Source organism: Nannobrachium achirus (genome assembly GCF_963921795.1).
Source record: "Nannobrachium achirus genome assembly, chromosome: 2".
In the NCBI taxonomy this organism is placed as follows: domain Eukaryota; kingdom Metazoa; phylum Chordata; class Actinopteri; order Myctophiformes; family Myctophidae; genus Nannobrachium; species Nannobrachium achirus.
The window spans coordinates 68,534,379-68,545,996 of record NC_137811.1 but is presented as its reverse complement, the minus strand read 5'-3'; the positions used below and the strand labels follow the sequence as shown (position 1 = coordinate 68,545,996).

The window sequence follows — 11,618 nt, the reverse complement described above, 5'->3', positions numbered from 1 at the left end:
GAGTTATGTAGGTTCATATGATTTGTAGGTTACCCTCCTGTATTTAATTTTGCTTTGGGACATCACATCACACACACACACACACACACACACACACACACACACACACACACACACACACACACACACACACACACACACACACACACACACACACACACACACACACACACACACACACACACACACACACACGCATGCACGCACACTACTGTTGTTGTCAAACCTCTACAACTTTGTAACAGACAGATTCCTGAAACATCTACATGTGAAATTGTGTGTTGGCTCCTCCCAGTGGAGAGAAACACAATTACACTAGAGTAGATTTGTATTGTTGTGATTCTCATGCAATGCTCACATGAACCACATACTGTAATATTTATGTCCATTTTCACAACTCTGCTGTATTTATACCAGTGGTTCTCAAAGTGGGGTTTGCGGACCCCCAGGGATCCTTTTGGGGGTTCCAGTGTGTCCTAAACAAAATGAATTAATATAACATCAAAGCTCAGATCTACAAGCTTAAAAAAGAGAGATTGGGGGTCCTTGACATGAAAGTGTATAAACTGTATAAAGTATAATATATACTTTGTAATTTAAGGTGTATCAAATGTATTGTGTCACCTTATGTACCCACAAGGGACCTGTCTTTTGGTACAGTATGTAAACTATTCAGGAATATTTGTCAAATCATTCATTTGATCATGGATGATTATTCTGAACCAAATCAATGTTTGTCTGCTTTGGAAGGACAGGATACATTGGACGACATGGTTAACCACTGTCCATTATATTGGGCATGTTATTATGGTGAACATCGTCACAAAAATGTCACAAAATATGGGTCAACCGGAATCTTTTGACATTTTTGAATAGGGATTAAGTGCTTGTCACAATGCTTTAGAGAGATTTCAGAAAGACGTTGTCATTAGAATAATATAATTTTAATATTATATGGATTTACAATGGACAAACAGTTAAACTCATCTATTGGCATAAACACATTTCACAGGCCACAATGTCAGGGAACAACTGTAAATTACCCTCACAATACAGCAGAAGATGCTTGGGATGCAATGGTATATCATGAATTTAACCATGTTTTCCAGGGAATTTATAGTGACACCGTGGTATTTTGGTAGATACTAGTCTGTACCATACCGTGAAATGTCATACCGTTACATCCCGATGTTAAACATACAGTACATTGTCAATAGTTTAATTTAATCAATAATTTATTTTACAAATTGTTACCGTTTTCAGATTAAATCAGGAGTCACAGGAAGAAACACACAAAGCTAATATTTATGCTGTCAACATAACCTGCATTAGGCTATAACAAATGGTTGCATATTTCAGTGGTTCCCAAACCTTTCTGGATCAGATTTGTTGGACGTCATAAGATCACTTGGTTGATATTGTATTTCACATAATAATATGCAAGTTTAACTTGTCTCACAGTAGTCAATGACAACACAATGTTTTCACCTATACACAGTTAAAAAGCACCGATGACGCTGTACTTAGAAGATGCTGTGACTCGACAAACACAAACTAAAAGTGAAGCAAACTAAAGAACACAGACACGCAGGAGAGGATTGCACATTGCAGGATGGCAGTATCATTCTGTCAGTCTAAGGACAGAAAAGCAGGCTTGTGACAAGAAGATGACCACAAGTTCAAGTCCCCAGGGCCCAGACTGGATAAAGAGAACGTCAGGTTAGTCAGCATGTCAGCATGCCCTTGAGCAAGGCACTACTAGGGCTGTCACAATTATTACATAATCGTCTAATCGTCATTATTTGACATAATCGCGATTATTTTTCATAATCGTCATAATCGTTTCCATGTTGAAAAACGTTCATGTATTTAAAAAAAAGTCAAAAATAGTGGAAATAGCCGATTTACAAGCTCAGTAGATCGGCTATTTCCACTATGAGCTTGTAGATCGGCTATTTATAGATCGGCTATTTCCACTATCAATGTTCTTTTTTAAGTATAAAGTTGTCAAATATGTCAGTATTTCTTTGTATATTAAGGTTATGTGTCATATCTGCCATGTGCAACTTAAAAGCCTAAAAGCCAAACAGAAATGTAATTGTCATTGACAAAAACACAATTAAATCGTTAATCGAAATTATTTGAGGGACAAATAATCGTCATGTAAAATGTCATAATCGTGACAGCCCTAGGCACTACCTAGCATTGCTCCAGTGAATGTGCTCCCATTAGCCAACAGCAGTACAAGCCTGGGGTTGTACTGGAAAGCCACAAAAAGTTGAAATGCATCATTGAAACGAACCGTTCTGGTTCACACATTTTGCTTTTGAAGATGTATGTTTGCTTTGGAAGAGAGAATACATTTTTAGTACTTTATTCACATTCAAAAAAACATATTTGTATGTTTGTAAGACTGTCGGGATGTTATCAGTGCGATACAGTATATCCAGATTGCATCAAATGAAAAGATGGCACATTCAAAAAGATGAATGTTTTTCCTAGCATAACATCAGATATCTTCATAAACAAACACAGTAGTTTTCCTTCTGTATTTTGGAAATTCATAGAACGTAAACACTGGTAGCAATGCTTGATACTGACCCCTGATCTAGCACTGTGTTAGAGGCATTCATCTCTAAATAAATAAACTGTAATGTCTGATGTTTGAGGTATATTGCGTTTCATTGTTATGCCACTCATGGTTTAGTGGTGTCACGGGTGAGCCAGACACACAGCACAGAATGTTTTCCTGACATATTGCATTTAAGCAGATTAACCCTGGTGTCCCTATTTTGAGCATGCCACTGTAGGTGACAAAATGTTTAAAACTTTCCAAAATAGAAAATAGCAGGTCTCCAAGCTTGAAGCGTATTGCATCGCAACACTTTGTGAGCTTGTAGATCGGCTATTTTCACTATCCGTTGTACAACAAAGTATTACAGTATGTGCTGTGACCTGCTCAAATGTCAGTGTGCCGACACTGCTACTGTACTTCCGAATGGTGTCTGTACCTGTCAGTGTAGTGGTATAACACGTTTAACGGCCAACATACACCCGATGGCCAAGCGAATCTGCCTGTTGTCCTCTTCTGTCTCTGTCTCTGTTTGTCCTGTGTTGTCTGGCTCAAGAGAGAGAACAGTGATGTTTTTAACCTATTAGCGTCCCTGAAAAAGTGATCAGAATTGTGAACAGAACAACTCTGATCACCTGTGGGTCATCCCTTACGTTTTTTTTTCCTCTGAGCGTCAATGAAGTGGCAGGAGTAAAACAAGTCCTCCCCGGCTGCGTAGGCCAGTCTGGAGGTCCAGGGTGATATATGGAGTTGTGGGGAGATTTAAGGAGTCCTCCCAGAGTAGAGTTCAGTCATCATCTGACCCCTGTCTTGACTTCTGGTGACTTTAAATTCCTCTTCCAAACAGGAGGGATCTGTGATCATAACAAAGACAAATATTATTAAAAAACATACAAGAACAGAGAGGGTGATACCAAATGCAATGTAACCAGAATAGGGACACTAGGGCTCAAGTGGTTACCTGAGGTGGTATGGAGGGTTCTAGGTTTCAAGTGGTTTACCTGAGGTGGTATGGAGGGTTCTAGGTTTCAAGTGGTTACCTGAGGTGGTATGGAGGGTTCTAGGTTACCTGAGGTGGTATGGAGGGTTCTAAGTTTACCTGAGGTGGTATGGAGGGTTCTAGGTTTCACGTGGTTACCTGAGGTGGTATGGAGGGTTCTAGGTTTCAAGTGGTTACCTGAGGTGGTATGGAGGGTTCTAGGTTTCAAGTGGTTACCTGAGGTGGTATGGAGGGTTCTAGGTTTCAAGTGGTTACCTGAGGTGGTATGGAGGGTTCTAGGTTTCAAGTGGTTACCTGAGGTGGTATGGAGGGTTCTAAGTTTACCTGAGGTGGTATGGAGGGTTCTAGGTTTCAAGTGGTTACCTGAGGTGGTATGGAGGGTTCTAGGTTTCAAGTGGTTACCTGAGGTGGTATGGAGGGTTCTAGGTTTCAAGTGGTTACCTGAGGTGGTATGGAGGGTTCTAAGTTTACCTGAGGTGGTATGGAGGGTTCTAGGTTTCAAGTGGTTACCTGAGGTGGTATGGAGGGTTCTAGGTTTCAAGTGGTTACCTGAGGTGGTATGGAGGGTTCTAGGTTTACCTGAGGTGGTATGGAGGGTTCTAGGTTTACCTGAGGTGGTATGGAGGGTTCTAGGTTTCGTCCGAGGAAGGACAGCAGTCGTCTCCATATGAGTCCACTGCCCAGGAACATGAATCCAGTCACCAACCAGAACACACGCGGGTCCTAGTAACACACGCGCACATGCATGCACACGCACACACACACACACACACACACACACACACACACACACACACACACACACACACACACACACACACACACACACACACACACACACACACACACACACACAGGTCTCAGTTACATGTTGCAACGGGTAGTATATCACAGGTTGCAACCGGTAGCATGTTCTTGAACCTCGAGATGAACCCCTGGTATCAGTGCTTGGTATCATGTGATGGATTGGTCACAGGTCAAATGTCAAAGGCCTGAGCACTGTGACAGAATCACCACTATACATGTATGAGAGACAAACTGAATCAATAAAATGTATTACTGTTGTGCCTGAATCCATACCATAATATGAATTCCCTCAGCCTTCTAAACCCCTGATTGGACCTTCACCAGGAAGTGACCTCACCTCCTCAAACGACGACTGCAGGTTCATTCCGAAGGCCACGCCCATCAGACCAAATAAGGAGAGGGAGAAGGTTCCCATGGTGAGCTGGAGATTGAGACGCATCATCACGTTCCGGTGACTACAGGGAGATAGAGAAATACAGTATATGATAACTACAGTAGTTAACTATCTGTGAAGGACTAGGGCTGTCACGATTATGACATTTTACATGACGATTAATTGTGGTGTGGTGTGTGTGTGTGTACCTGTCCAGATTGATAAAGATGACACTCTCAGAGTCGTCGATCAGTCCTCTGAGTTCTCTGGTGTCGTCAGCCAGCTCCTGAGCCTGTGTGGGACCAGTTCACATCACACAGTCAGTAAGTCATCAGCATATGTTGTCAGCTAGTAACACTAGCACACCTGAATGCACACGAACACTTAACACGGCAGCCGTTAAGTGGTCAGATGGGTGGCCCACGTGCATACAGAGTATGTTTATGCAGTGATTATGTTGCGGCTTGGATCAATGGGACAAACTTATTTACGTTTCCATTTATCGGTATCACAATTACAAATGTCTTTTTTCAAGATTTCAAAGAAAACATACATTTCTTTAAAAAATATTATATTATCATTTAAAATCATAGTGTTTTGCAAATTATTTCGAGGCAGACTTGTAATAATATATTCACGGCCCACCGGCTGGCCCCACCTCACAGGTTGGAGATCGCTGCATTAAAGTACACAAGCACAAGCACACTCACACATGTGTACACAGGTACATATGCAGATCATGCACACATGCATGTGTTTGCACATCAGTGGTCCCGAATTAATAATTCGGTTCTGGCATTAAACTGTGTGAGTAAGCCTTGTCGAGCCATGTGGCTCATAGGGCAGGAGGAGCCTATCTGCTGTTTCTGTAGCATGAGGCAGCTTGATGTACAAGCACACCCACTGGACATGACGCTAGTATGTCGCAGAGACCAACCCCCAATCCCACCCTTGATGCAGAGTGCCAGACAGGGAGGCACTGGGTCCCATTTTTAGAGTCTTTGGTATGACCCGGCTGGGGATGGAACCCCGACCTCCCAGTCTCCGGGCAGACATTCTTAACCACAATAGGCCACTGAGCTGCTATAAACTTAACCTGTGTGCCAAAGCAAATTCCTTGTGCGGTGTTAAACGATGACCAAATAGTTCTTGTTCTGATGCGCTCACATTACAGATACAGCTCAGCTTGATGACTTCATCTTATCTCATGTGACAGTGGTTTTAAAAGTGGGGTCCAAGGTTCAAGGTTAAGGGTTAGGGTTCCTTGGGGGTTCTAAAAGTTATTATAGGGAGAGAATGGGTGGTTTTGCTTTCTAGCAGAATAGAGACTGCTATCATTTATTATATCGTCACTGTCTGGCAGAAACCTTTTGTCTCCACGTTTCAAATTTGCTATTTTTTTTTCATGAATTAAAGCCCTGCCTCATCATAATAAGATGATGCACAAAACTATTGAAAATAGCAGATCTACAACCAGGGGTTGACACTAACGCCTGTCCGACTGCCCGGGGCAGGTAAATAATATGGTCGGGCAGGTGAAGTTTGCTACCAGGTTGCCCGACCAGGCAAGTGCCCATTTTGAGTAACATAATATAAGATATGTTTCGTTAGCCTACTTGAACGCTGAATGGGGCTATATTAGACTAGTGTTCCGCCTCTCTCTCTCGCTCGATCGCTCTCTCTCTCTCCCCCAGGCCATGACCCGAGGGCAAGTAGAACATGACCTGTACTTGCCCGACGGGCAAGTGCCTCTGAGACCTTAGTGTCAACCCCTGTACAACGCCTCGCAGTGCGAGGCGTTGTGTGCTTGTAGATTGGCTATTTTCACTATTTTAAAACTTTTCTTTTATGATAAATAAAACACGTTTAGGACATATAGGTTTTCCACCTGACAATAGCGATATGAATGATCATGTGCCATGTTTTGTCCTATAGGATCAGACTTCCGTTTCACATTAGAGTTTTTGTGATGTGCTGTTTCTTTGTGTTAGTGTTCAGTTTTCTTTGTTTTGAGTGTTTATTGTGTTGTTGTTTTGGACAATTGTGAGGATATTGAAGATTTTCTGTTTGTCTATTATCTTTGGGGCAATATCTATACTGTTGTTTTCCTCTGCTTGTCAAAGAAATATAAAATAAATATATAATTAGAAGAAAAAAATAAAGAAAACAAAGAAGAACGTGATGTTTGGTCAGACCAAACGTACCTGCATGTAATAATTCTCTAGAAGCAGCTCCATCTCCTCAGCATGGTCAATGCCCAGACTGCTCTCTTCACTAGAAACACGCACGCACGCACGCACGCACACGCACACGCACACACACACACACACACACACACACACACACACACACACACACACACACACACAGTTTTGTACTACTCAGTAGGGAATAGATAGGAAAATAGATTCACTTCCCAAAGTTGTGGCTAAAACCACAACGACCTCTACTGGCAAAAAGCAAGACTGCAGTAAAATCTGGTAGATAAGTGGTTCTGAAACCTTTTTAATTTTGAGGATCCCCACAACACTAGATTGCAGTACATTGTAGTATAAATAGAAGGCCAATTGGTGGAGACCTTTAAATAGGAGACAGCAAAACATTGGAAACTAATTTAGGGCTGTCAGTCGATTAAAGATTTTAATCCCATTAATCGCATGATTGTCCATAGTTAATCGCACGATTAATCGCAATTAATCGCATATTTTGTATTTGTTCTAAATCTACCTAAAACTGATATTAATACTCATATCAACATGGGAGTAGACAAATAGCAATCACTAAACCCCAACATCCCTATTCTAAGGGGATATTCACCAAATGTAGCAGATTTGCAAGCTCATTACAAGATGCTACAAGATCTTGTAGATCGGCTATTTTTGGTGAAGAGAGTTGGTGTATAAATATAACTCAAGTACAGTGCAACTCGGGTGTTTTACAAAGCAAGCATGAGGCATTAGAGGGTCTAAATTGGTTTAACTGAAGTAATATTGATACATTCTAAATATTATCAAAATATTCTGAGGCACCCTGGACTGGTGTTATTGGGCACCCTAGTGCACTATGAGAAACCCAGCTGTTATGTAGAGAGTACTGATGGCTTGTTGGAGATGTGTGGCACACAAGCCACAGTCAGCCAGACCTGCCGGATTTCAGCCGGAGTTGGGCCAGAACAGCCGGATGTGGGCCATAACAGCCGGATTTGGGCCAAACCTGTTTGCTATGTGGGTTCTCTGGCCGTTGTTGCATGCATTTGGTGGTCACTGTTAGTGTGTTGGTGCGGGGGTCTGGGGGGCACTGTATAACGAACGTAGGCTAGTAGGCTACTATGTGCTCGTGTACAGTACAAGTTGGAGCGCTCCTGTTCTTGGGAGCTTGTGTGTCTGGGGCTTGCGCTGTCTGCAGATGTGCCGTTTCAACGCTTCGGTATTTGATGCGAGCATAGGATGCGAGTTGTCAGCGCATTCGCTTCCTCACTCTCTATACTACAGAGCGCACCGAGGCTCAAACATCAGCTGCTTTAATCGCAAGTTAAAAAAATTAGTGGCATTAAAAGGATTGTGAGTTAACTAGTTAATAGCGCACTAAATTTGACAGGTATAGAAACTATACATCAGATTTGATTGTACATGTTTCAGAATTTGTGGTGAAATGTTCCTACAGTATTATAAGGAATGAACTGAAGATTGAATGAAGAATAAAGATTGAATGATTCATGTGTATTTAGGTATTTGGGAAACATGGCAAAGAGTGCTTGTGAAACAGGATGTGCTGGTAATGGTAGAATATAATATGATTTACTGCAGGGTGTGCTTGTGTAACTGGAAGGGAGTGATTTATAATGTGGAATGGGGAACACTCAAAGACCTTTATTGAGAAATTCTATTGCATCCATTTCAGTAGACAAAAGATCCATGTCAGATTTAAATGATATGAATGATACAGTCATCATATCTCATAAAACCCCAAGTTGTTATTTGTATAACTTCAGAAACGGTACAACACCCTTTTTTCCCTCACTGTCGTGGGGTGAGTTTAATATTTCACAGATTCCATGCAAGTTGCAACCTTGATAAGGTGATGGCACACTTATCTTCGCCAGTTATTTTTACACAGGTTATTTTTCAAGTTTTCTTATATACTGTACATTGAGGTCATACTCATCCTTGGTCTTATACTTTTTTCCCTCCACATAAAATGTCTTCAGAGAAAACAGAATGTTCACATATTATGACATGTCTAGAATAGGGACACTAGGGTTCATGTGGTTGAAATGCCATTTTGAGTTTGAAGAACGTATAGGAGCATTGTTGGCGGACTGCAATCCCTACTCTTTAGTAAGAGCAGTGATGTAAAAGTGTGTGTGTGTGTGTGTGTGTGTGTGTGTGTGTGTGTGTGTGTGTGTGTGTGTGTGTGTGTGTGTGTGTGTGTGTGTGTGTGTGTGTGTGTGTGTGTGTGTGCGTGCGTGCGTGCGTGCGTGCGTGCGTGTTACATACAACACTCTGGGATCCGTCCACTTGGTGAGGCAGAGCTCTTCAATGATCTCCTCTTCGTCCATAATCTTCAACAAGGAATCCTTGAACACCTTGATGTCTGTTTCCAACTCTGATAAACTGATGGAGAGAGAGAGAGAGAGAGAGAGAGAGAGAGAGAGAGAGAGAGAGAGAGAGAGAGAAAGAGAGAGAGAGATGGAGGGAGGGAGAGAGATTTTTCCTTTTTCTTGTTTTTTCTTTTTCATTCTGTACTGTAGCACTTTTGATTTTATTTTTCAAATGTAATGTGCAAAACAAATAAAATCTATTATTATTATTATTATCATTATTAGATGCAGATGCTCTTATCAATGACTAACAAAAAGACACCAACAGTAGTTTATGTAAGTGTCTGGAAAAGGGCTGTGTATGTATCATGTCTCCGCCATGCGGGATTGGCGAAACACGGCTCGCAAACTTTGGAAGTCAATCATAGCCAATAGAAATGGAATATGATACATCACACGATAACAACATGAGTTGTGGACATAATCTGTTGGAGCAGTAGCAAAAATTGAGTTTAGCAAAAAGATCACAAAGTGATAATGTGTACCAATTGGTGCAAAATCCTAGAAAAAAAGTGTGTTTTGCTAAAAAAAAAGAACTCAGAGAAAACAATGAGTAAAATGTTTCTGTGTTGTTTAGGGGACGCATCCTTAACTGTGTAAATGGCCACAGTGTGTGTGTGTGTGTGTGTGTGTGTGTGTGTGTGTGTGTGTGTGTGTGTGTGTGTGTGTGTTACCTCTTACTGTTCTGCAACAGTACATGTAGTTTACTCCTATCAGCAGACAGCAGTTTAGGATCCACCAGTGACTCCAGTGTGTCCAGTATGACTGGGTGGACTTCATTCAGTCTGGTTTGGAGAGTGTTCACCTACACAGGAGCGTAGCGTTTATTACGACGTTCGATAGTTCAACATCACATTCGTCCGACGCTGGTGAATGCTAAACTGGTGAAATGCTAACCTGCCGATGATGGTGAATGCTAACCTGGTGAATGCTACTATGCCTAAACCTAACTCTAACCTCAGTAAAACTATGCCTAAACCTAACCCTAACCTCAGTAAAACTATGCCTAAACCTAACCCTAACCCTTAGTTGGACTAATGGGACATCGAAATATCGAGATTCCACCCACCTACAGTTTATCCTCAATTCAATAGTCATAAAGCTTACTCTCGTGCTTGCACTCACTCCATCTCTCATGTGCGTGCGACACACACACACACACACACACACACACACACACACACACACACACACACACACACACACACACACACACACACACACACACACACACACACACACACACACACACACACACACACACTCTTACCCTATGCTGCAGGATAGCTTCCATGGCTCTGAACTCAAAGGGCAGGGAGTGAGTCTGCGAGGCCAGCTGCGGGCCCAGTTCAAACACCAACCAGCGTTCCAGACCCAGCCCGCGGAAGTCGAACACCAACACGCTGTGAGGCGTCACCACCGCCTTCAGAGTCTGGTCACAGACATAGAGACGGGATGGGAGAAGTAGAAAGAGGAGTACAGAAAGGAGGAGAAATCAAGTCATATTATTTCACAGAGTTACAGAACCGTAAGAGTCGATTTGGACCCCAACTATCAATCAGTTTAGCTGGGGTCCCCTGGAACCTCCTCAAGGACCACTAACTCCATGCTGAGAACCAGCTTCATGTGCAAATGTGAATATGCAACATATTTTAATATGTCTGCCAACATAGTGGAAAATGTAAAAAAAAAAAAAAAAAAAAAGTACTCCTTTGATTGAATGTGGGCCACACAGCCAACTTTGATCAGTAAATATTTGAGGAAAGAGCTCAGATCAAAGAAAAACTGACAGTCATGACATCAAGGACTTAGATCCACGTTTTAAACAAGCCAAAACTAGGGTTTGTTTTCACAAACAAGAGCTCTACTGTACATCCAATACAATTTGACCAATATGAAGTCTCAAACCTTCAGAGCAAATTAGACGATTGGATTTTGTTGCCTTGGGATGTAATAACAAATATTGGTGAGATACCTTCAATAGCGGCCTGGATATTTTCTTGCTGTTGCGACACTGGAATAGTTAAGCCCTGTGCCACATTAAGCCCTGTCCCACCGCTGGCGCTGATCATATTAGTTCAAATTTAAAGACCCACCTTGACCAATGATTTATTATGGCTTACATGTTATCATCTGCATCGATAGGAAAGCACTTTGGGTCAACTCTTGTTGTTAATGTGCTATATAAATAACGGTGACTTAACTGGACACTGTGTATTCAAGCAGTAACCTTTGGCTTAATGTGGAACACATAGCTAACTTTGAT

General features: G+C 41.8%; 1 protein-coding gene across 1 annotated transcript in view; it reads right to left on the bottom strand.

Annotated features, from left to right (window-relative positions):
• Positions 1–1,073: 1,073 nt before the first annotated feature.
• Positions 1,074–11,618, bottom strand: part of mrs2 (magnesium transporter MRS2) — a 36,033-nt gene continuing 25,488 nt past the window's right edge. The window contains exons 5-12 of the mRNA XM_080752379.1: positions 10,623–10,784; positions 10,027–10,157; positions 9,249–9,365; positions 6,957–7,026; positions 4,962–5,044; positions 4,717–4,834; positions 4,182–4,295; positions 1,074–3,426 (exon numbers count right to left, since the gene is read on the bottom strand). Of these exons, the coding sequence (XP_080608505.1) occupies positions 3,367–3,426; positions 4,182–4,295; positions 4,717–4,834; positions 4,962–5,044; positions 6,957–7,026; positions 9,249–9,365; positions 10,027–10,157; positions 10,623–10,784 (855 nt within the window). The 3' untranslated portion in view covers positions 1,074–3,366. The remainder of the gene's footprint in view (positions 3,427–4,181; positions 4,296–4,716; positions 4,835–4,961; positions 5,045–6,956; positions 7,027–9,248; positions 9,366–10,026; positions 10,158–10,622; positions 10,785–11,618) is intronic.